Raw genomic sequence first — 26,778 nt, forward strand, 5'->3', positions numbered from 1 at the left:
TTACGGAAAAATTTTGTTTTATCCCCGGGGTCCACTCCCCCCCCCCCCCCCCCGTGCTGGGCCCCCCGAACCGCAAAAAAAGCAGTTTTACCTGTTTGCAGGTACTTTCAGGGTCTATGTGCACAGACATCTATATGAATTAAACAATGAAATGATTAAATGGATGTCTCTTTACTGATTTCACTGCCCATTGCCTTCTGTACCAGTAATTGGTTTTATGATAATACATTCTAGTCATGGACAGCCTCTCTAATCTCTGACGTATGCTTTGTTTAGTGGTCACCATGACTTCTTTGTCATGTTTCTCATATTGTCATGCAGGATATATTTTTATTAGTTCAAAATACCCTCTTCAAACATTATATTGTGTTCAAGTTGTGATGGAAATTGGTTGTATGTTATGTTAAGAAAATAGGTGTAAATGCCAAAGGTGTCCAAAGGCTGTTAATTAAAAATAAAAACATAACTTGAACAAATTGTAACAATATACTGTGATGCGAGAATACTTTAATGGGCAAAATATTTTTATTACGTTTAACATTTTTAGCACTGCCCTCTACTGGCCAGTTAGGTGCTGTGCTCTTCATATTCTTTTTTAGGATTTAGTAACAATCCACAGAGCCCACAACAGCTTCAGGGATATTTAGCTGGGACATTTATTTAGCAGCAATTCAGTTTTTCAATTTAAAAGCAGACCATGTGACATCTGGGTAGGGTTACTTTTGTATTGACCTAATGTTTTTTTTTCTGTCCTTAGTTGAGCTTCATTCAGATACAAGTATTGAGAAAAGGGGTGTTAACAAATACATTATTACTCATAATCTTTAAGAACAAATTACTAAAATCACTGTTTGACAACGCCCAAGTATGACAGTACAACTCCTGCTGTAATGATAAGACAGAGGAGACAAAAACGGCAACGGTTTTTTTTTTTTGCAAACAATCACATTTAACACATTAAGGGTTATTCAGAACATCACAATTATGCTGCGTCAGTGTGCACCAGCTAGTCAATGTCTTAGCATCACTTGACATCACAGTTAATCAGTGTGAAGAAAAAATGCCTCAACATCTTATGATCTTTTTTCATCTATTTCATCTAGCCTATTACATATATTTTTTGTAATGTACTGAGATATCTGTTTTTTATATATTGCCTATGGTGTAATGTGGCATTTCTAATCGTTTAATAATCCGGACTGATGACTGAGGCCTAACGTTGTGGACAGTTTTCAGTATTACAGTCTGTAGATGTTGGCTTGTAGGTTAGGCTTACTGTGCATTAACCAACACACCAATAGGGTTCATTCATCCTCTGTAGAGCTATACCCTACTACATACATGGTGGGAGGAAAACCATCCCATTTGGTGAACGCACCTGACACTCAACACTCAACCAGTCAGTCAGCATTTTTTGCGCTCTGGTGGAATAGGGACAGACGCATTCAAACAGGAAAGTGTGTAAGGTAGCCTAGCCTACTAGGTAAGGGTCAATCAGCTGTGTATCGGTGTAGAGGCAGAGTTAATCACGCCAGGTCTAACAAGAAAAGGCTACAGTACGGTACGTGCATCAATCTAAAAAGAGAAGAAATACAAGACCTTAAATTTGCGGACATCACAATCAAAGGAAACAAACGCGGTTGGTAACTTAAATGTTTTTGTTGAGTAGCCTACTGTGATGTTCATGTTAACAGCGATTGGGCAACTTACTTTGAACAGGCGTAAGATCTAAATGTACCCGATACCTTTTCTAATTAGTAGCCTACAATTGACGGTCAATTTCACCAGGCGTTTGACCAACCTCTGGACGTTCTATTTGTTCATTTACCCATGCTATCACTTGATTTCTGACCATATCCTTCACGCTTTCTGGTCTTATTTATAATTTCACGCGAGTAATGGCAATTGATAACGACAATGTTATTTGAGAAAACTTGAAGATAACATCATTCCAGCCAACGCCATTCCAGCGTTTCCAATACCTTGGACAAACATATAGGCTACTAGGTCTACTGAACGGACACATTTTTCTGATGCCCTCCTCTTGTTGTGAAACTTATCCTACTCTATAATGTGATGGGTGTTTTGTGTGTGTACCTTGTCAAACCAGTGGCACATTTCCTAACCGCTTAAATTAATGCAATGTCATGCAATGTCAGACAGCGTTGATGACTGACAAATTAGGATCCCTGCTAAATCAGGGTTGACCACTGAAAGCCTGAAATGTTTTTGCGTTGAGTTTTGTCTAGAACTGCCTCTCCCACTTCTAATGTGACTGAATGGAAACTCTTAAGAAAAACTGAATCGTGTGTTATTGTCTCTCTTTTATTCTTCATGAAGTTTGAAACAAAAGGCATGCTGAAGTCCGTTTCACAAAGTACACCCACCAACCAGTATGAGGTATGAGCTATTTCTCTTACACACACACTCACTCTCTCTCTCTCTTTCACATCTTCAAACACAGCCAACTTTGAATCCGATGTTTATGTAAATGACTCCAGGTCAGTAGTTAGACTACTACCTGCAAGGTGACAACCCTATGAGCAATGCTGATGCATTTAAAGGTAATTTAAAGTCAGTAATTAAAGTCATACCCACGTTGATGGTGATGGTAATTCTAAACAATGAAGGACGGAGTATAAATGTTAGGCTACTCAGTAAGTTCCAAGGTCATACCCATGTTGATGAATTCTAAATCGTAAAGGACGGAGTATAAACATTGCCGCTCTTCGATGTATTTAGGACAGTGATTTGCTCATTGATTTCTTCACTCCACTTGATGTTGTGGAGGTGAGTCATGGACCACAGGTGACAGAAATGACTTTCTTTATGGCACTGAGTCACCCCCAGGATTGCTGTCATACATGCACACCTAACTCTTTGCTGTATGATCTGGCTAGTTGCTAAGCTGATCTGATTATCTTATTTTTAAAATATTTAATTCACATTATGGGTTGCAGCATTAGGATAATAATAATAATACCACTCACGTTTTGCTCTCAATCACATGCAATCTGAATACGTGTCCTGCTGCCCTGGATTGAGAGGCAGCATGCTGCTTAGACTTGTATTGTCTTGCATTTCTATTCAGGTTTGGGCTGGAGGGAATTGAGGCTGGAGATGGGTAGAAACAGGTCAGGAGCAGCAGGACATGTATTAATATTAAATATTGTGCAGCATAACTGTGTTAACATTACTCAGTTAGCAGAGTTTCCGCTAGAAATAAAATGGTGCCTGTGTTACATGGCAACTGGCTCCCATGTTAACTGGCTGCGTTGATGACGAGTCTTTGACAGATGTGGCCGCTTGCAGATTTGTCACTTTCTGATATACTAGAGACGCACACAAATATGCATGACATGTTTAAAAGTCAAAATTGTATGTAGTACTACATGCATTGGACCACGAATATGCCACCCAAAAACAAACACCTAAATTAACTCCACGTGGGTATCGAACCACGAATAAATTGACCTGTTTTCTTGGTAATAGCGTCTATCCACTTGCGCCACGAACCAGCTGACGGCACTCACAGAAATTGACTTCAGTTGTATGATTAAGAAGAAGTCAGCTAACGTTATTATAATTGTAACAAGTTAACATAGCTGTTCATGTTATCTGGCTACCATGTTATCATGCTACCGTTGCCCAAGCCAATTAGTAGGCCTTCAAATTATCATGGTTAAGTTTTACAAATGTTTCACTGAGGTTAGGCTGTGGCCGCCCCTACCTGAACGTAGCGATTTCCCCGCTCTGTGACTGGCAGTGGACCCATGACATCGACGGCTATCCGCTCCATGGGAGCCCCGACTGCGTATTGCTGCAGCGGAGCGTGCGAGCGTCGCGTGGGGCCCTTCTTCGCTGTGCAGGTGTCACAGCAGTGAACATGCAGTTCAACGTCCAGCCTGCATCCCGGCCAATAGAAGTGGCCTCTCAGCCGACGAAGAGTCTTTGCAATGCCGAAATGAGCCGCCCCCACTGCCCCATGCACATGGTACACAGGCTCTTAATCCAGCAGGAACCAGCAACTGGAAAATGTCAGATTGTCTATCGGGAGCTCGCCAGTGTCTATACAACAGTCCTTGACGTGCTACTAATCCCGGCCACTGTGAATAAATCGCTTTGGTCTCTGGATCGAGTGCTGATACGTCAGTCCATGGCGGTCGTTGACCGGCTTCGATTCATGACCACACTCGGCCGAGCGTGGCGTCCTCCGATTGCGTCTTCCGGATCTCCTCCCTTGACATCACGTCCACCGGCGACTGCGCGTCCATGGCCCCAGCTGCCGCTCTGCAGTGCTGCGTTGTGGCGTTGGGCTGCGGTGCATTGTCTCCGGTCTCTCGATCACTGTAGCTGGTAGCGGAAGGCAGCGAGACGACCTCGGGGTGCTGCTGGCGAGCATCGACTCTCTCGCTGGCGTGAAGCTGGCGAGCGGTGGCTCTCTTGATGGTGCGGCGCTGGCGAGCGTTGAGTCTCTCGCTGGCGTGCTGCTGACGAGCGTTGGCTCCCTCACTGGCGTACTGTTGGCGAGCGTTGACCCTCTCGTTGGCGCGACGCTGGCTAGCGTTGAAAACAGCGACTCTCTCTCTCTCTCTCTCTCTCTCTGCCAGGGGTGATGTAGCCTGTAGCCGACGAGCGGGCTCCGGTTGAGCCGCGGCCAGGCTCCTCTCCTCCCTCCGGTGGCAGTGTTGGCACTGGTCTGCTGCACACTGCCGTGTACTTGCCGTGAAGGCGACCTGCCCGGTGTCGAATCTCCATGTCGTAGTCCTGGAGCGCCTCCAACCAGCGAGCCAGCTGGCCCTCTGGTTCTTTGAAGTTCAGCAGCCAGGTGAGCGATGCGTGGTCCGTTCTCAGCAGAAACCGTAGAGGCCGTAGAGGTAGGTTCGGAAATGGCGCACTGCCACCACCACAGCCAACAGTTCTCTGCGGGTCACGCAGTAATTCTTCTCTGCCCGGTCCAGTGAGCGGCTGAAGTATGCGACCACTTGCTCGCCCTACTCGCCTGCTAGTGAGAGGACGGCGCCGACGCCCACCAGCCATTCAGCTCGGCTGCCAGCCGGACCTGCACCAGGTATGTCGCCAGCGGCCTCTCACCATTGTAGCGGGGCAATTTGGCGTTGGAGCGCCCTTCTGCCGCCGTCGCACCGGGGACCGGCCGATTTTCATCGCTCCCGTGTGGAGCGGGTTCCAGTGCCGGGATGCTGCCATCAGCCCGGTTCGTCTCCTCCTGTGGCCGGGGGCGGGTTTCTTCATTACGGTCATGCTGCAGACTCGCTCCGTCTGCTGGGCCCAGCAGGTGGCCATGGGCGAGCGCACTGTCGAAGAGCCGTCTTGGCAGGAAACTCATCATCGCCGGGGTATCGGTCGCAGCTTTCTCCTCCCGTCCAGTAGGGGTCGGCATCCCACTTCTGACACCAATGTAACAAACTGCACAGTTGTCTCAGAATGTTTTTTATTGGTTACGCACCAAAACACATGAACACATAATTCCGGGCCAGACCTGGCCCTTATGCTCCAGCACTAAACATCTATATGAGGCTGTATCTAAAACACACACCAATCAACCCTAGTTATGAACACTGTAACCAGCTGCAAACCTAAACACAACAGACAGGACATACAACATTGTCCCCACATGGTTTAGAACATGAACATTACACACACACACACTGCACAGCATCATGGGAGCACAGTCATGAACAGCTAGGCTCAGATCATTACAATATTTTAGACAAACTTTGCGCACAGGGAGAGTCAGTGGTGGCATATTCATGGTCCAGTGTATGTAGCGTACTACAGACAATTTTGACATTTAAATATGTCATGCATATTTGTATTTGTTCTCGTCTCCAGTTTCCATCAGAAAGTGACAAATCTGCAAGCGGCCACATCTGTCAAAGAAACGTCATCACTCGTGAAACGTCAACAACACAGCCAGTTAACATGGGTGCCAGTTGCCATGTAACACCGGTCAAAGTGACCGGCAGAGGTTTCGTTTTCTGGACATTTTGATGATATGCCGGTCAGATATCCTATTATCCCTTCTTAATTAGTCAAATTGAGGAAAACTGGAGACAGGCTATGTAGCCTAAAGAATGACATAATCAGGCTGTATAGAATGCAACATGTTCATTAGCCTAACTTAAAGATGCCTAACAAGATCTAGCCAGTATCTTTTCATGGACAGTAAGAGTCCGCTTCGTTCGTTGTTTTAAAAAGGCTACGTTGTTTGTTGCTGCTACCCACAGGGATGGATTACTGCACGGGCCTACCGGGCCCAGGCCCAGGGGCCCAAGGGGTCAGGGGGCCCTGAAGCCCAAGCCTTTGCATGGAATCATTGCCTCAATATCAACAAATCAGGATGTAGGCTATGAATCTGATTGAATTTAGTATTGTCCATCCCCAAAATGCACCAGAATACAGGAAATCACATCAAACAAATTAAAAAAATTCTGGGGGAGGACCCCCAAACCCCCCCTCCCACATATACTGTACGACAATAAGTGGGGGGCCCTTAATACATCTGGGCCCAGGGGCCCGAAAGTTCATAATCCGCCCATGGCTACCCACGTTATCTCCAGTGGTGACTGTTTAACTTACACACGCACACACAAGAATGAGCGCTCACACCACTACCCCCTTAATGCTATGCCTCCTTATTTGATAACAATACATTAAGAAATGTTTCCTATTCTAGGAAATGTTTAGTTTCTTTTTCTTTCGGCCGCGGTTCAATGATACCGTTTAATTGTGCCAGAAATTATCCGCGGACCAGTAATCGCCTCGTCGAGGAGGCCCTAACCCTGCAGATCATAGACAGAGAACACATAAGCCTACTGTATGCTTTGGGTAAAGAACACTTTGCATGTCCAGTGTACACGGAGAATGACAGTGTCTTGGAGCGGCCGCACCCCCGCAACTCCACTTCCAATGTCACTGATTCCGACAGATACGCCCGAAACTTCTGCTTTTTATCTGGTGGTGGTGGAGTTGACCGGATATCTGAGGCTTCAGACGTTACCAATTTATCATCATCCATTGCGTCTGGCCTCTGAAAAAACGTTTAAGGCTAGTCTGCGTGGGCCTGCATGTTTGAACCGCCTCACTCATTTGTTCGTTGTTTAACATGGACGTTTTAAGCCTGCGCTTCCTATTTGAAATGCAGCATAGGCTATATGCGTGTTGTTTAATAGCTTACTTTTCAAACGGTAGAGCCTGTTCATTTAAAAACATAGCCAGAGGACGTATAATATAGGCTTACATATTAAGGGTTATTCTCAAATTCAGATTGCGTTAGGGGACGGGATTACTAGCCAATTTCAATCGGACAATTTGACCAGAGAGATTTAATTTTGTCGGACTTTTAGGCCAATGTCCGGTAATTACCGGACAACGGAAACCCTGAATTAGGACCTTTTATGATTATGTTTCTATCACTCACTCACTTCCTCACTCACTCACTCACTTCCTCACTCACTCACTCACTTCCTCACTCACTCACTTCCTCACTCACTCACTCACTTCCTCACTCACTCACTCACTTCCTCACTACCCCCCCCCCCCCCCCCGCTCTCTCCTTCTTTCCCTCTGTTGCTATTCTCTGCTACTGTAATGATGACTGCAACTGTACATCACAGGAGGACGAAGATGGATTGATAGATAGATAGATACTTTATTGATCCCCAGGGGAAATTCAAGGTCTCAGCAGCATACAGACAACAAACATACAAACATACAAAGCATACAGACAACAAACATACAAACACATTCTTTAACAGCAGAAAGAGTAATTAAAGTATATAATATAAAAACAAAACTATGCAATAAGGACAGTAGAAGATAAAGAATATGCTAAATGTACTAAAATACAAATTATACTAACTAACACTTAATCTAAATCAATTCTAAAAACAGTATCCACATAGTGGTGATTAATCAATCAGAGGCGCTTGCAATGACTGAGGCAGCCTGTGATTCTCTGCATAGTAAGGTATGGTAAGGTGCTCTAAGGTGCTCTGTGTGAATGAGTGTCATGGTGGTAGTGCAATGGTGATAGTGCAAATGAGTAAGTCCAACAGTGCAACAATGCAGAAATAAAGTAAAGTAAAGTCTATATATCTATATATTTTAACTATTTAAAGAAAATGTATAAGTGTGGCCACAGTTCGGCAGTGGCATGGGGGCGGGGCGGGGTTATGCTAATGTGCTAATATAGCACGCAAACAGTGAGGCTTGAAGATGTAAGGGAAAGTATGGTAACGTATATTTGTAAACAAGACAGAAAAGACAAAATCTTTCATATATGCCCCATTCACTGTACAGAACGTCATATTAATTGGACTGAATATGACTGGTTGATGATTGGTTGAGATGGTAGAGGAATAATGAATCTAATAAGGTAACAAACACCTGAATATCTGCAGACAGTAGCAAGACTACAAAATGACCAGAGTGTCATTGTACATGCAAACTTTAGAACTTTAGCTAATTATTTTAATAGACCAGTATTTTTTGCATTTCTTGAAGGTCATCAGGAATACTGGAACTTTATAGAGGTGCTCTGTACTAGGTACAGATTAGCTACAGAATTAATTAAAACCAAAGTCCTCCTGGTGGAACTTGCACCTAAAGCTATAGTTCACAGTACACACCGTACTGCCATAACTTATGCCGTAACAATTCCAATAGGCCTACACGTGTTATGTGCATACAGTATATATGAATAGGCACATCTATATCTACAATAGCAAATCTATTTTAGTCTACCAAACATAAGGCAACATCAGTAGGTCCACAGATGGAAATCTCAGGCATACCTCTATGCCATAGCTTTAACTGACTCCATGTGGGGTATCTCTTTCTTCTTCAGCATGTGGGCACAGGTGTCCAGGACTCCCCTTTTGGCTCAACCACTGGAAACCCCTTCACTGCAGCCATGAATGTATGTTACCCATGAGTGACCGATTACAATGATTTCCATTTGCGTTTCCAATGATTTCACGTTTGGCAGCGTGTAGGCCTAATATAAAATACAGTAAAGAGTACAGTAAGAGTAAATGTATCAGGCATCAATAAAATAGACTGTATAATGATGAGTGAGAAATATGGATGTCATTGGAGTAGAGTATTTGATCTATTCAATGTGTCATCTCAAGTAGAGCTGTTTACCTTTTGTGATATATTTAACATTCTCTAAGCAGATGTAGCAAACAAATTCACATAATCCATGCCGTGACCCACATAGTTCAGGGGGAACCTTCTGTCTCTCATATGGTTCCATATGCATTCCAGAATCTGTCAAGTGTGAACACAGATATGTTCCAGAGAGAGCCCTTCAATCAGAACACGGATATCTTCCAGTCCAGTACAGACATCTTCACAACTCCCTCATCCAATTGGGATACAGATGTCTTCCGGCCCCCATCACCCTTTGGGAACACAGACATTTTCCAGACAGCCTCATCCAATGGAAATATATCGGCTCTCTCCTCATCACCACCCACCAGTCCTCATGTTAACCTCTTCCCACCACTCTCATACAATGTGGGGGGAACTGACACAGCTATGAAGCCCTCCAAACCACCATTTGAGATTTACCAAAGTCCACCATCCACACAAGAAGTGGACATCTTCAAGAAGCCAAAACCAGAAGTCCCTCAGAGACCAAAAACTCTTAAAATTCATCTTAGAAACGCCACCTCTTTCAGCCAAAGGACACCATCCCCTTTGTCTTCCACGTCTGCAGATCAGAAGGCCTCACCTGCGTCAGACATCAGCTGGCAAAATGTGCTCCAAGCCACCCCTACTGGAACATCAGACGAGTACCAGGCAGCGCTCTCAGCTAGAGATGACCTATTTAGCTCCTTCCTAAACAACCCCCATGACCTCTCCTCGGCTACTTCCTCCTCTGTGACCTCTGACCTCTTCAAGACTCCGTCCACCAGTTTTGCCGGTCAGTCGACACCCTTTTCTCAGGCCCACTCCTCGGTCCAGTCCTCGCCCACATCTGGCAACCCCTTTTATCCCCTCCCCAACTGGAGAGCTGTCACTGGGATGGCGGAGGCTGCTGAGGGAACGGTGTCCGCAGACCGAAAATTGAACCTCCTTCTCATGACCTCAGAGGGCACTGAACACAACGTCCTTCAAAACACTCCCTCGGATGTGACAAACAAGGCATTTTCCTCCTCTCCCTTTCAAGAAACTGAAGCATCCACAAGCACGCCGTCTGAGTTCTCCAGGGTAAAAAAAAGATAGAAATATTGAGTATTAAGTATTTAAAGCAAAGTTGCAAGGTCTGTTTTGTGATATGTTTAATAACATGTGGTGATTTTCGTAGCCCAAGCCTTTACCAAGAGTTCCTCCTAGAGCACATCCAAGAACCAGGGTCCCCATTAACAACGTAAATCAGGTAAGCAGCAGGCCAGTTGGATGTCTCACATTAATGTATAAAGCTGTCTTCAATCATGTGTATTGTATACTGACAGTGTAACTAGAGTGGACAGTTACAATAGATTGTAACAAAACTAGTCTATTGTGTTGAGTAGAGCCAAGATTAATTGAAGACTGTGTGACCACATGTAAACAACTGCCAATCAAACTGCTGGCTTTGTTGATTTCCCCTGGTATATTTACCCTGCTCAATTACATTGTTAGGAAGTACTTGGGGCCCAGTTTGTCAGCATAGGACATTTAATCTGGGAGTTTAAAGGTCTTGCTCACAGTTGGCTTGGACAGACATGAGCGACAGTTGAAATTTGAAACTGCAGACTTGTGGTTATGGTTGTGGTTCTCATTCTTGTGACTGGGTGTGCTGTGGTGTTATAGGAAACTGCCTCACCGGTGGAAGAGGAATCCTCAGATGTGAACATTGTGTTCACAGGCGAGGTGAGTAATATGTGTGTGTGTGTGGGTGTGTTTCTTTCTTTTTTGTTTCGGTCAGTAACTGTAACTGTCTAATTTACAGGAGAGGTGTGTAGAGGACTGGCCTGAGGACAGCCCACAACTCTCCTCCAACTGGAAACCAGTAAGTGTGTGACACATCTTTAAGGAAGAGTTTTTTATTATTATTAATTAGTATTATTATTATTATTATTATTATTATTATTATGGTTGCCTTACCATGCTTGCCATAGACTTAGACCAGTCTTTGTAGACTTAACTTAATTCTCTGTGTTTGAGGCTTTGAAAAATGTTAGTCTAAAGCTCTCTTTTAGCTATCGTCTAGATACTGTATATGCTAACTGAAATAACCCACATCCAGTTAATTATGCTCGGCTAGGCTTACTGGGTCACTGTCACTGGGTACTACATACACATAGAGTAAAAGGTAACAGATCAACAGATCTAACCGATAAACAGCAAATAAGCTATTTTTTCCAAAAAGCTGGCCTGTCCGTTTAAGAGTTTGATTCTTCAGATAGAAGTGAATAGTTTTTGTGAATGGTAATGAACTGATTTTCTTTCACGTTCAATTACAGTCTGGCACACTAAGACTGAGGAGGGAGTCCATCGTGGTGAGTTGACTACACTGCACAGCATAGGAATGGTCTACTCACTCTCATGTAATAGAAATTTTGGTCTTTATCTGAAGCAGATCTTAGAGACCTTGCATTCAACCACATCATGGCAACAAAATGTTTGGAATGTTTGATCAGGGCTCTTAACATTACTCAGGTCACAAGTGCTGATGAATAATAGCCTGGCGGGCCATCCTATATCATTGAAATGTATAGTCTGGAATCGAGCCATTTACCTCGCTTAATCCAAGGGGTGGGCAGAGAATTGTCTTTCAAACTGCCTAGGCATGCAATAGGCCAGCGCTACGACCATATCCGTATCCGGTCGGCAAAACGGCAAATACATCCTTCTTTGAAAGGAATGACTTAAGTGCATTGTGTTGCTCAACTTTCAAAGAAAAGCACAAGTGCAACTCCTCCAAAGTTGACGCCAACGCCGATTCAAACAACCGCTCTTCGTTCCCCATAGCCACCTTCCTTGTTCTTCACCGTCGCAGGACTGTCGTCATCCTGTTAAGCCTGCCTTAAGACTATCTAACAAAATAGAGCGCTGTGATTGGATGACATCCACGGCGTCAGCCAATAGAAATCCCTATGGTTTGATACTAGACGTACAGGCTGAGCAAATTAATTTGCCGCCGCTAGGGTGCGTCTATATTTCTAGGCTAGATGAATAACACTTATAAAACCTAAACTATAAAGCCAAACATGCATCTACATGTATGCACAAATTTCAGCATGCTCTTCATTTATTACTAAGAAGTGGAAGTCAGTTTGTGTTGTTGCTATTGTGGAGTGGGCTTTAACTTGTCGCAAATGGGCATGCTGGAACTCCCTCACTTTTCATATTGTTGTCCTGCAAAGGAAAAAGAGAATGAAAGCAATGGAGGAGATAAAAGTGGGAAGAAATCCTTGGTAAGTAACTCTTCGCTAATCTGTCTGTGCAGACCTTACTCTCCTGTTTCTTCATTTCACTTATCTTTTTTTATTATTATTATTATTATTTCTCAGAGAAAGTTGGCATTGTCGATTTCAACTCGAAGACGATCAAAAGTGAGTGACATGAAAATATTCGTATCACTCCGTATGAATGTATGAAATGATAAACAAACAATACACTCTTCCCCTTCCAACCTCCAGGATAAACTGCTAGATGATGTAAAACATGGAGACAGTCACATGTCTCACCAGCGATCTGAGGTATTCTTTCCTTCCTCTTAACGTGTGTGTGTGTGTGTGTGTGTGTGTGTGTGTGTGTGTGTGACTGACTAATCTCCAAATCTACATTGTTGACATGTTTTCCAGCTGCAGTCAGATACCGGTTCCTCTATTCAGGTAAAAGTCATGTGATGTCACAGTGTGGTCACATTTGTAATCGATAATTACATTTTTAACCAATGCTACCCATACATCAGAAGACTTTGACACAGTTTGGGAAATTTTCTTGAAAGATTGGAGTCTTTTAACTAATTCCTGTTATTATGGAAGCATACTGTATATGTAACATAATTGAAATGGGAATGCAATTTTTAATTTGCCATTCAGTAAGACGTTACATTATGCAATTGACAATTCATTATGCAATTTAATCATGCAATTTGATAATACTTTGTACAGTGTAATATGCAATATTACAATAATATGCTTTAATATGCAAAGGGGCTATGAAATGGTCCGTGTAACGCTTTGCAGTGCTTTGTTCTATTTGCTCCATCCATCTGATCCAAATAAAAAATGTGTTCAATAATCCAATTTTCAATTTTTTTAACTGGTCAGCAAATAGATAATTGATGCTATTTTCTGCATTTGTCATTAGTCACACAAGATAAAGAAAAAAACAGAAACTGGATTGGAAACAAAAGTAAAATGCAGTTAATATGTTGGATTTTGGGGGGTGATACATAGGCCTATTGGCGCGCGGTGTTGGTGATCACATTGTTATCAACGGATGATGGAGGGCTATCAAACACAGTTCAGCTTGCATCAAGGTGCCAAGCGATAGCGATTGATAGTGTCAGCTCGAGATCAGAACTTCAGATGCAGAGGGAGACATTGCTGCATCCTGACACTTATGAGTATGTGTGTAGAATGTTCATGTGCTGGGAGGCTTTGGAGACCTAGGCTACATGATCCAATGGACTTGAGCCGTAGTAGCCTATAGCAATGTAGGCTATTTGCTGTTGAAATTAATAAATGGATAAACTGATAAATTAGGCATACTCACTGTTGTGTCTTCGTTTAGCCTAATGAAAGCTAGTCTAGCATAAAGTGTTGAATAAGCAAAAATGTCCCATGTCAAACAGTACTTGGGGTAGCCTGTAGCCTATAGCCTAGGCCCTAGACTGACGTCGATGGCAAAGCATTCTGCTTTGGGGAATTATTTGCTATGGTATGGCATGGCCATGGTATTCAAATATACTGTAGATATGTTCAACATAGGCTGAAAGTTATGTTTAACGTACCATCTCCCAAAAATCGGCGAAGTTTTAGTTATTAATCTCTAAAATAATGAGTCAAAATCACGCACAACTTCAGGCGGCGCTCTCTTCCACCATCTAGCCTGACCCAGCTAGATTGTGTTCTCCCCCCAGTGCTCGTGGTTCAGTCCAACCAAAAGCTCAAAAGAGGAAAATTAGAAAATTGACGCATCATTTAAATTTTTAACTTCTGAACAGAAAACCGTAACTGTGCTCAATTGAAAATCAAAATATGCAACAATAACCCATTTACTGTGCCGTCATAAAGAATGGATAACGGATTTTTAATCATATTTTTATATTTTTTCATGTGAATTCTGCAAATATAACATAGCACTGCAAAGCGTTACACGGACCATGAAATCCTCAATGAAATCCTCAATTCAATTTGAATTGTTTTGATTAAAAAACAAGATAAAGTTGGATTGAAATGCATTCCATTTTGCCATGGTACTTAAGACACATAATTCAAATGTCAATTCATTTCACAATTTGATGTTCAATGTGGGCTTGCGTGTTAATATATTTGGCAAAAGTGACAATGCCACCCTAAAACCATTCAGGATTACTTTGGAAAATGTAGAATTAAAGGTGTTCTAAGCAATGTTACGCGATTTCTAAGCTAAAACATTTTTTGTCACATACAACAAACATCACCTCACCATCCGCTAGCTGCCTGTGCTCTGAATACATTGTAAAAAATGCGGCCTCTGTGGACAGCCTAGGCTTCAAGAACAGCAACAAAAACAACTTTGTCCAGCCTGCACCATAAAAACATAACAAATTGTTCCAGACAATCACCAATAAGATGTGCGTTTAGCAGATTTTCAATTGCACAGGAGGGAGGGGGAGAGAGTAGCGAGCTAGCTCTCTGATTTGTTTGAACGTCAACACAAGTGACGTTACCCATCATCGCTTAGAGCACCTTTAACATTTTTACACAGTTTTTGATGCATTTATTGAAATGGAAATTAAATCGTACCCCCTGTGATTGCATTGCACTTTGCCACGCTCTTTGTGTTGCAAAATTGAAATGGCATTTCGATCGGCAAAAGACATTGCAATCTGTCAGGCCTCACATCAAGGCGGGATCTACGTCAGGTCTTTGTTATTCGATACAGATTGATTGGTCAGTCCTCTCATCAAGGCGGGTCTACCTTAATCACGTCACTTATCGGACAGATAGGTGTCTGATGCCAATGGTATGTTAGCAAGCAAACTCCCCAAAGTGCTGATTTCAAAACATTACTGACAAATACACACTTCACAAACGGGTAACCCTGTCATTGTAACCAAAATGTGTCTGGGTTTATTTGCCAAGCTTATGTCTGTGAACTAGCATGTTGCTACTCTCCACAGTAGGCTGCTTGAAGCAGCTGGCTATCAACACAGGGCGAGTTGATCAATCACAGTCCTTGCAAATGAATTGTCAATTGCATAATGCAATTTCTTATTGAATTGCAAATTGCATTGCCATTTGAATAACACTACATATATGCTCCTATACGCCATTCAAGCTTTACTCAAAAGACTACAATCTCTCAATAATTTTTCCCAAATCTTGTCTAAGTCTTCTGGTCTAAGGATGGCTTAACTCAACTAACTAATGTGTGTTTTCTGTAGGAGGGGCCCCTGATAGATGTATTTTCATCAGATAATGGTGAACAGAGTCAGGGGGAAGAATCAAAATCGGTAGGCTGTTTACAGTTGTTTATCAAAGTTTATGTATTTCTGGTCATATGTCATGTTTCTGTTTCAAAAACAATACAACATTACCGGTATTATGCAATCTTACATGACTTCATGCATTCCTTTATTTTTCCCTGCCAGGCCAAGAAATCGAAGTTTAAAGGTTCTAAGGTTTTTCGTAGAAAGTCAAAGGTGTTTGTGTGTGTGTGTGTGTGTGTGTGCATCCTGCCAGAAATATGAATGCATCTGTGTGCAAGATCATAGAACCCAGATCACGCATCATTGGTTGTGTCTCTCTTTTTGACAGAAGTTGATTGTTGGTCAGAACACAACTGAAAACCACTCAGCATTAGAATTATATGAGGTACAGTATATCCTACATGATACTATGATAACAGTTCAGTGTGTAAAACATGTCTGATGGAAACGCAGTGTAAAGCCTTAGCTAATGTCACTGTTTCTCTTTCAGGGGCCTCTTGAAGAAAATACAGTAAGTGTGTTTTTTATTGAGGCACATTCCTCTCTTGAAAATTACTTTTTTATGTATATTTTTAAGTTTAAGAAAACAGTATATTAATAACTGACACTGAACATAAATCTTATCTTAATAAGTTAAGTTTAGCTTCCTTGTCTTAAATAAAACCTCCTATGCCTATGCATGCCCACAGAAACTTATTTCTCTCAAACTCACCAATTTTTCACAAGTCACATGGTATCCATAATTTACATTGACTGCTATCCTGTTGGAACAATCTTAAAGAATAGTTCCAAATGGCATTTATATTTTTGTTCAATGAACATTAAAAGTATTTACTGTTCTTAACCAGGAGATCGCTCAAGATGAAACAAAGGTGACACCGGACTTTCCATCCCAGAAGAAGAAGGTTCTTAAGAAAAGACTGTCAAATTTGAATCGTCATTCCATTAAGGTAAAGGACCGTTGTGATCTTTAATGTTCAGATTCAGATTTTCAGTTGTGAGTGAACTCGAAAAACACTATATTAAAAAGTCCAATGACACTGTTAGGATATGGTTGTATGTGTTTGTAAACTCTCTTGTTACAAAGGATAAACAAGTTCATCATCTGAACACATATGACCATTTAGTGCATAACAATTAAGTGGTACTTTGATTGGATTGGACTCATTTATTAGATAGAATAATAATCTTAAGAACAAATATGATGAGCAGTGTGAAACTAAAATCAGTAGTATGACTTGAATTGAGCCATCAGCTTGAAGTACAGGATTTGGGATATATTAACAAATATTCAGAAATATTGTTTCATTTCCCAAATAAGATGACAGAAATGTGTGTGTGTGTGTGTGTGTGTGTGTGTGTGTATGTATATACATAATTGTTGTTATTATTATTATTATTATTATTATCATTATTATTATTATTATTATTATTATTATTATTGTTAATAATAATATTATTAATATTATTATTGTTTTTTAAGAAACAGGGAGTTCTTCTCAATGAAGTCCCAGCTTCGTATCCACATAAATCTGCATGGCCTCAGGTATGGCAAATTATGGGCTGGGGCAATGTCCATATTACCATAGCATCTCTTCATATGATCATAGGGATGTTTTCTGCATGTACTTTCTATCATTCATGTCCTCATACCGATTACATTCTGTCATTGTTTTGTCTCCTGTACCTCCTTTCAGGAAGGAAGGTTTCAGGAAGAGCAAAATGCCAGTGTGCCCAAAGAAATATTCATGACTCACAATAGCCATTCAAAGGTACCAAACTCAATGAATAGTACAGGAAACTTGAAATAGAAACTTTCCTTTTGGATTCTCTTACTAATTGTAGTGCTTAACAGGACACTGAACTTTATACAAATCTTAAGGACGGAAGTGAAAACAAGGAACACAACTATTATGGGATGGATTTTAATCATGGAAAGGTATGACTCCAAATAAACTCCTAGGAGACCATTTTGTTTGCTGGATCGCTGTGTAATTGCACATATAAACTTTGTCGTGTATCTTAAGCAGTAAAGCAGTATAGTACCAGTAATGTAGGCCTAGATTTAAGCAATAAGCCATAAGAGGCCATAGGTCCCACTGATTTTTAGAGCAGCTGAGGGGCGTTGTTAGGCACAACGCGAGTGGCTTATTGCTTTTCTAAAACGGTTACTACACATATCTGGCAAGATTTCATAAATAAAGGCACAGCAACAATAACTGTTACGATGTATTAATAGAAAATCATTCTTCCGCCAAGAAATTTCCTCTATCTGAATGGTTGCCAAGCAACGTCAAGACGCAGCTTCTCTAACTTGTGGTAGTGCAGTAATATAGAACGAAATGCAGTCAAGGTGTATGTTTTTGCTGGATTTTACAACGGCACTTGTAAAGGCACTTGTGAACGCGACTTGATCATGATCAAGGACCGGAACTATCCGTTTTAGAATGACCTGTATATTATCCTAACTTCATTTTGGCATATATGTATATGTATGTACCACTCATGTATTTTTTTAGGACTTCTCTGAGGAGGACCACCCAAAAAGTGATGGTTTGCATCATGATGAAGATGAGAAGAAGGAAGCGCATGGCAAAAAGAAGGTAGACCATGTATGTTAACAATAGTCTGCTCATTTGAAGAAAGTTTACAATGGTCTGCTCATTTGAAGAAAGCTTACAAACAGTATTTTTGTTTTCCACAGAAGAAATCACTCAAAATCATGGTTCCACATTTGACTTGGAAAGACTATACGGTATTTTGTTATGTTTGTGTCTTTGCCAGTTGTGTTTTTTGTGTGTGTGTGTGTGTGTGTGTGTGTGTGTGTGTGTGTGTGAGATCTATGTCTATGATCTATGTTTGGTGTTGCTGCTGTTGTTTGGAGTTGCTGTTGTGTTTGCGTCGTTAATTGCATTGTCATTTGTTGTTGTGTTTTCATTCTCATATACAGAATAATAATCACCCATATGGCGCCTCCTCAGGATCACCTAGCAGGGACTATTACCCGCAAGAGGGTGCAAAGGTAAAGAAGCCTCACTTGACTTGCTAGTGACATGTGTGTGCGTGTACAGTATGTGCTTTATTGCATGAAACAAATTCACTAATTTACTTATTTTTTTCCACTATTTACTTTTTCACAGTTCTTTTCTCCCTAGCTGGTGTGCTACTTGCATTTTGTGTGTGTGTGTGTCTGTGTGTGTGTTTGTGTGTGTGTGTGTGTGTGTGTGTGTGTGTGTGTGTGTGTGTGTGTGTGCCTAAGGGGCTGAGCTAGCACGTAGTAGCCAGTAGCCTGCAAAGTTATGGGTTCAATTCCTGTCTTCCTCCGTTGTGCCCTTGAGGCCTTAACCCTGAGCTGCTCCGGGGACAATGGCCCCTGGAATATACAGTAATTGACATATGCAAGTCAGTTAGGACTGTACTGGAATATAATTAACATATGCAAGTCAGTTAGGACAAATTTTCTGTGTGTGTGTGTTTAAACATACAGGGTTTAGGATATGAAGCACCTGAAGCAATGATGAGTGATTACTACCCATCAGCTACAACAAAGGTAAAAGAGGTGTGTGTGTGTGAGTGTGTGTGTGTTTGTGTGTGTGTGTACCGAGATACCTCACCAAGTGCAAGAGCTGCACCCGCTTTAGACAAAGCACATATTATTATGGACCCTTTCAAGAGAGTTCCATTATCAGCATCATAGTTGGCCCCACAAGACTTCCTTTTTAACATTCCATATGTTATCTTAATGCAGAGGAAGTAGATTGGGGCCCAAATAGAACGTTCAAGCATTGTTTTTGTTTTTATTGATGAAGGGGTCTATAGTGTAGTAAGCATCAGAGAAAACAATACAAACTTTTTTGGCACTCCTATGGGCATTGAGTCAAAACATCTGCCAAGCAAAGCCTATGGGGCATTAGTTGATTTTGGTAACATGAATAATTCTTTATTAGACCCAATTAGGATGCTACAACAAACACTGTTACAAAACAATGGCAAGCGAATACATGGGAACCCCTTTCTCCTGCTGGACTACAAAGAAAATAGGTGCTGTTAATTAATCCTTACTCACTACATATTTTACTTTTTTTTTTTTTTTTTTTTTCCTGTCCAAGGATCGAGACATGTTCCCGACAGTAGGAGAAGAGCGACCAGAGTTCACTTCTATGGTTAGTCACACACACACACACACACACACAGACACACCATACACACACACACATCCAAACACAGAGAGAGAGAGACATCTATGTATCCACTCAGAATGTGTTATTCTCCTTTTTTGTCATACAAATGACCTTTATTGCCTTTTCAGGGAAACGCTGCTTCTTTAAAGGGAGACTATGGAGCCATGTCTAGCCCAAGATACAAGGTACAGACAATAAATCATGTACAGTTTACAGTTGGGTTTAAAGATTATGTTTGATTCCAGTTTCTTCCTGGTCCATCTTTGCATCCACCCATCTTATGTAAACCCATCTCTTATAGGAGGACTATCCTCACCCAAGCATTATACATAAAGGCTCAGACCTCTTCACAGCTGTTGACAAACATGGTGAACACACTAATAAAAAAGAGGATTGTAAACCGGTATGTTATTGCTTTTAATGTATTTCTAACCAAAATAGCTAGAATGTGAAGAAGGGAATATGCTGTACCGAATGCATAGGATACATTTATATATGAATTTGAATCCATATATAAATGAAAGCACAGTCAAATTTCTATTTAATTCGCAGTACTATGCACTGTTACAATATGTTGCAATAGGTGCTGTTACAATATGTTGCAGTGTTTAAAATATCTTTGTTCCTTGTTTCAGAAAAAACCCTCAAAATTTACTGTTAAACCTCGTCAGAAATCAAAGGTCAGTTCTCCCTCTTTTTTCTTGTGGTTCATAATTTTTTTGGGGGTAGTAAAGTACCAAAGACACAAGGTAAACTATTTACAACAGGGGAAAGTAAACTCATCAGATGAAATTCTAGCAAAACAAAAGAATTATGAGATCAACGGTACTCAAAATACAAACACTTTCTTGTTCTCCTTCATTTTCTTGTACAATGTTCCAGGAAGTGCTGGTGTCAGGTTTTGCTGAGTGTAGAGAATTTAGTAGATCTTTTTTTTTCCCCAGAAAGTCGATTGGAGTTCATGGGTAGTTGTTGGCCAATGTTTTAGGAAAGTTTTTTTTGGCATCCTGCATGGTACACTGTTGACTAATGCTGTTGACTAAAGATCTAAAGAATGATCATAATTTAATACACATATACAGTACATTATATGATATGTGGATGATATTGTCTGTGATACAAAATCACAGAACATTACAATTTGAGGGTATTACCATGAACATGTGAAAGACAAAAAGAATACATGTATCCAACCATGATTTACATATGGAGGAGGTTTATTATTAGTCAAAACATTTTTGTTCCACGTAGGCGACTGTTCAGGAAATCTAGGGGAGCTGTCCACTGGATATTCCGTGTCATTTTTATTAAATAGAGAAGTCAGTTCTTGTCCTAATCATGTTTTCCCAGTGTCATTTCCCATTCTTGGAAAATTAGTTTGTTTGTGGTTGTTGCTCAGCTGTGTATTTTCTATTGTATTTCTTTCTCCTAGGATAACTTATTTGAGGAAGGAACAAAGCGGAAGTCAGGACCCTCAGAATCAGGTTATCAACCATCACCTCAATTTAAGGTGCATTTTGACTATCTTTAACACTTACCTATATTTTGTGTGTCTGTGTTTTGCATGCTCACAGCACTATGCATAGATAAATGATAAATGGTTCTCCTCATCTCTGGTTGCAGTCGGACCCGATGGAAGACGAGTTTTTTCGAGGCGATGCAGATGTTTTCCAGGAGGGACGATGCGGAAGAGAGGACAAGTGGAGGACAGGGGACTATGAACCAGTATGTCCTATGTGCACATCTCTGGCAGTCAATCACTCACTCACTCCTATTCATTCGCTCACAATGAATAACTCACTCACTCACTCACTCACTCACTTACTCACTCACTCAACTCACTCAACTCACTCACTCTCACTTAGTCAACACTCACTCACTCACTCACTCACTCACTCTCACTTAGTCAACACTCACTCACTCACTCACTCACTCACTCACTCACTCACTCACTCACTCACTCAACTCACTCACTCCACTCACTGTTCTGTTGTTTCATATTCTGTTCTGTTTGGTGGTTAGGAATTTCTAGAGGATGACTTCTCAGAAAAGTGCACTGTTCAGGAAATGGAGGATGAACAAAATGAGAAAGAACCTGGCAAAGGCAGAAAGGTATAGCCCCCCCCCCCCCCCTTTCAGAAGACGTTATGTAAGGGATAATGTATAGAACGCTGGTCATTATTGGGAAAATAAGGCCCGACAGGGCGAACCGGACCGGTCTTGCTTCGCCCTGAAGGGACTTATTTTCCCAATAATGACCGGAGTTCTATACATTATCCCGCTTATTATACGGCTACTTGCCCAAACGAAAAAATAAACTCCACGATATGTCTCTACACTTATTTGTTACCGTTTCGTCGTGGCTTTTGCTGAGAAACAAAAAGTTTGCAACACACGCTGAACTTAAATCAAACATTCTTTAGAACACACACTTTCACTTTTGAATGAAGTTCCTATGCAAGAAGTGAGCGGACTACTTGCGGAGTGATATGAAAAACTTAAATCAGCAGCACAAAACCCGTTGCCATTGACAGCGGTAATTATATGTTTGCAGCGGTAATTACATGAAAATATTTTACCGTAGAACATTGGGAAATCCCATTTAAGTCAATGGAGCGTTATACTAGCATTGTGAAGAGCCGTATAATAATTCATTAAATAGACATTATACGTTTTCAATTATGTTTCCTAATATTAACCTATCCCCACTTCTGTTTCACAACAATAGAAGTCACGAAAGATCTCAATTCAACACCTGACTCAAAAAGACCAGAGGGTAAGTAGTTATCTTTGTGTATGTAAAATATGTGACCACTTCTTATTTTTGTGTGTGTTTCAGTTGTCCTTTTGTATTGCATCATTGCATGTCCCAGACCATCTTTTTGACTGTTCTATAAGCCTGCACAAATATATTCTTGCAGAATTGTTTCATACTGATTTTTTTTTTTTCAGTAGTGGGGGTATAGTACCCTCTCCAATTCTGTTTTCCTGACTGTGTGTGTGTGTGTGTGTGTGTGTGTGTGTGTGTGTGTGTGTGTGTGTGTGTGTATGTGTGTGTTTCACCTGAGTACAGAGGAAACCCCAGCAGTATGAATATGAAGATCCCCCTGGAGCAACAAGCAGTGACTACTATATGTCAGATGCAGCAAAGGTAAAAAAAAGAAGAGGAACAGAAAAACTATGGGAATGTCTTCACCCCAGTAACTGTGAGGTGATGATAGATTCGCAAGAGACATCCAACACATACACAAATATATTCCTGATACACTTATTTATGCTTTCTTACACAACACCTGAAATAGAACCACCTAGGGCCATAGTGGTGGGAAAACCGGTTCTGTTGGTGGGTGATTTAGAATGTGAGATCAGACCAAACTATGCAATGAGACTTATGGAAGACCATAATCTAGAAAACAATTTGAAAACCACACTCTTACGCATCAGCTCTTGAAAAAGTATTTATTGGAACATGTCTTTAAACGTACGTGTTTTGGCCCTAGGCCATCATCACCGTGTTGTTTGGCCTAGAGCCGAAATCTATATGTTTGAAAATATGGTCCAAGAAAGACTTTCAAGAGCTAATGCGTCAGAGTGCGGTTTTCAACTTTGTTTACAATCTTTTTCGAACTCGCACCCTAAGAGGGAATTTTATTTTGGAGTTGAGCGTACCTGTTCCTGTGTACTTTACACCATAACCTAGAGACGTCCTAAAAAAATAAAGGCCACTCCCAGAACCAATGAAACACACACAGTAATTCGTAGCAATATAAGAAAAACAAGTAAGCATATTTTTGTTTCTCTCTCATCTTGTTCATCACCTATCTAGTCTGTTTATTCCCTGACAAAAGTAAACTTGTGACTGACATGCACAGTCATTATAGTTTATCTAGCTTTATTTTCTCCTCTCCCATCCAACTAAGGCTGTTTATTCTCTGCCAACACATGTCCCCTCGAACCTGTAAGGCTGGTTTAGTCTTTTCCTGTTTCAAAACTGAAATGTCAGCCCTCACATACCACAGGACAAATGAGGAAGTGGCTGGTTAAAAAAAAGACCTCAGAGTCCGCCCTCTTGTGGGGAGCCTGTGCGGTGTCTCACAAAGTGTCTGTGAGAGTAGAGTATAATGATAGGTTTGGTGTTGCTTGATCTGGTGATCTTAATGTCTGCATATAAAGATTGTGCCGATGCTACCACAAACATGACACACAATGCACATGTGCAAAAGTTAGCATGAGTCAATGAAACATTAGCATCAGCAATGGGTTGCAAGTTGGAATATACACAACTTCAACACATTTTTAGAGGGTTGTAAAAATTTGCCTTACAGTACTTCAATTCTAAACCATGTTAGCATAATAGTTATTCATGCTCAATTACCCTCTGCACTGTTTTGTCTTTCTTTCTTTCTTTCTTTCTTTCTTTCTTTCTTTCTTTCTTTCTGTCCATCTGTCAGGCGGATTGGACAGCATCTCAGATGGACGTGAGGAGAACAGGTGCAGAAGAGGAAGACGAGGAGGGACTGGAAGTGCTGCCTGAGGAAGATGAGGGGGTGGGATGCTTTTTATGTTTGTGCAACATGTCTTAAGTCATCATCTCTGATATTAAAAGTTTATTATTAGTCAGAAGATTTTTGTTCAGGAAATCTCGAGGAGCTGTCCGTAGGATATTCCATGTCATTTCCATTAAATGGAGGAGCCAGTTCTTGCCCTAGTCAAGTTTTTTCAGTGTTTCACTCAAGTCAAGTCAACTCAAGAATATTAACTGTGCAAAGAATGATGACGCAAAAGGATTTGTTCATTTATACAATGGACAGGCAACCATGACCGTGGTTATATAAAAGTTAGATATTGCACCAGTTGGTAATAAATTGCTCATGCCATTGTTGAAACTATGAACTATCAAGTTAAGTGTTAATGCTGATGTAATATAAGCATTAAGTCAGCTATATGTTTTATACAGGACACTGACAGCCTGATGGAGTGGTGGAATACAGTTGAAAGTGAGTGTCTGTCTCTCTTTCACTTGCGCTCTCTCTCTCTCTCACTCAAACACACACACACACACACACAGCCACACATATTCCCTCTGTGACATTGTTGCTGTACACACGTTCCTCATTAACCTTGTCTGCCATGTGTTCTGCAGTGTGGGATGAAATACCTTCAGATGAAGAAAGCACTTTGAAGGAGGAAGAGACAAAGTAAGATGAGCCTCCCGATTATTCCTATTTTTTAATTCAAAAATTGTTTGTACTGATTGAATGTGCTTCATTTACGTCCGGCATTAATTTGAGTTGTTTGGCCTCCCACTCTTACTTTTGCTATTTTGGTCTATATCTGACGTCTGATATCATTTAATTTTCTCATTACTTTCTTTCTTTTTCTCCCTCCCTCCCTCCCTCCCTCCCTCCCTCAGGTCCTTCACCCAGACAGCAGACCGGGTGCACCGGGGCCTGCGCGTCTTCAATAAGGTGTTCATGGAGCAGGCCGAGGTGCTTTACCAGCACGTGCTCATCCTGCACGCCATCGCCGATGACCTGAGCAGCTTCCACCGCCGTGCCAAGGTGGGCAGCATCACAGGCGGCACCACCATGGCCGTGGGCGGCGCGGCGGCCATCGCCGGCCTGGCACTGGCACCGCTGACCTTCGGCGTATCGCTGGTGGTGTCTGCTGTGGGCCTGGGCGTGGTGACGGCGGGCGGCATCACCTCTGCGTCGGCGGCCCTCTCGGACAAGCTCAACGATGTGCAAGACCGCAAGAAGATCGAGCTGGTGGCCAACGACTACCTGACGCGGCTGAGCGAAGTCGGCCACTGCCTAGGCTACGTGCGCGAGGGCATGCGTCGGCTATCGTGCCACCCACTCCTGCGCCGCAACAACTACTACGCCAGCAGCGACTGGGAGGTGCGCCGCGCGCTCCAGATGGTAAGCCTGGTGCGCGAGCCTGCTGACCGGGCCGCTGATGTGGCCGGGCGCGGTACCGCCGCCCTCTCGAGCCTCTTTAAGCACATGGACCGCTTCTTCGTGGACCGCGGCGGCAAGCAGGAGCTGCGCAAGGCCTGCAAGAAAGAGGCTACGGGGCAGGTGCACTCGGTGGCCACCGTTCTGCAGGAGGGGCTGGTGGAGCTCAACTCCATCCGGGAACAGATGCTGGATGCCTATGGCAACATCTGAAAAGACTACACATCCCACAATCCCACTGTGGAAGTATGTAGTTGTTCCAACAACAAAAAAAATATATATTGCAAAATGTTCTTGGGACACAGAATGTTGATATGAATATAATGTATTGAATTGTCTGGCAGTGTCATGTTAATGAATAACAGGTCCCATAATTACTTTAAGTAAGCTATGATCTGTAGACCTAGAAGAAGAATTGTAAGGGAGAGTGATTGAACAATATAACAAGTTACAACCAAAGAATATACAAGGATTCACATTCAGAAAAAAAAAAACTCTTGGGAAGTTTTTGGTGATATTTTAAAACCTTTCTTTTGTTAATTCATTAGCTTATCTCTGTAAATGTGTAATGGATTCTATATTGGCTGATAAGTTTATCTATGTATGCTATGTTGTCCTCAGGTGGCCAAATACTGTGCGCCTCAAGATGCCTTGCAACTGATAAAAATATGCACCTTTTTGTTTCATATTTATATAGATATAACTATAATATAAAACATTGTGATTCTCTTTGTCTTATACACATTGCACATTTGAGCTTTTTAAAATAATTGTGTGTGTGTTCGCATATATGTGAGCAGTGTTTTTCTTGATATGTTTAGATAACAATGTATTGTAAAATTTTCAAATAATAAAACACAGGTAATTCAATTTTGCTTGGTTTATCATTCTTCATTCTACACACACACACACACATGGAAACTACAGGGAATTGGTTGTTTAATTTATAGGCGAACTTGTCCCTTTCTGTAATAGATGT

General features: G+C 41.6%; 1 protein-coding gene across 8 annotated transcripts; it reads left to right on the forward strand.

Moving 5' to 3' along the window:
* The first annotated feature begins 1,386 nt into the window (after positions 1-1,386).
* On the forward strand, positions 1,387-26,354 carry si:cabz01007807.1. 8 transcript variants are annotated; one of them, XM_042069144.1, is made up of 37 exons: positions 1,387-1,639; positions 2,341-2,400; positions 8,870-8,941; positions 9,292-10,239; positions 10,337-10,408; positions 10,825-10,884; positions 10,964-11,023; positions 11,478-11,513; positions 12,381-12,431; positions 12,528-12,569; positions 12,657-12,716; positions 12,822-12,851; positions 15,617-15,685; positions 15,824-15,874; positions 15,990-16,046; positions 16,152-16,172; positions 16,510-16,611; positions 17,145-17,207; positions 17,359-17,433; positions 17,517-17,600; positions 18,181-18,273; positions 18,369-18,416; positions 18,612-18,683; positions 19,149-19,220; positions 19,771-19,824; positions 19,971-20,027; positions 20,144-20,245; positions 20,478-20,522; positions 21,275-21,352; positions 21,466-21,567; positions 21,865-21,954; positions 22,571-22,618; positions 22,916-22,993; positions 24,294-24,389; positions 24,800-24,839; positions 24,986-25,040; positions 25,256-26,354. In XM_042069144.1, exons 2-37 carry the CDS (start codon positions 2,356-2,358, stop codon positions 26,010-26,012), a joined length of 3,885 nt encoding a protein of 1,294 aa, XP_041925078.1. In that variant the 5' UTR covers positions 1,387-1,639; positions 2,341-2,355; the 3' UTR covers positions 26,013-26,354. The 8 variants fall into 8 exon arrangements, with proteins under 8 accessions (XP_041925078.1, XP_041925081.1, XP_041925080.1 ...); XM_042069147.1 differs by having other exon boundaries at positions 17,151-17,207; positions 18,366-18,416; XM_042069146.1 differs by having other exon boundaries at positions 15,993-16,046; positions 18,366-18,416.
* Positions 26,355-26,778: the final 424 nt, after the last annotated feature.

This window comes from Alosa sapidissima, chromosome 18 (genome assembly GCF_018492685.1).
Source record: "Alosa sapidissima isolate fAloSap1 chromosome 18, fAloSap1.pri, whole genome shotgun sequence".
Lineage (NCBI taxonomy): Eukaryota > Metazoa > Chordata > Actinopteri > Clupeiformes > Clupeidae > Alosa > Alosa sapidissima.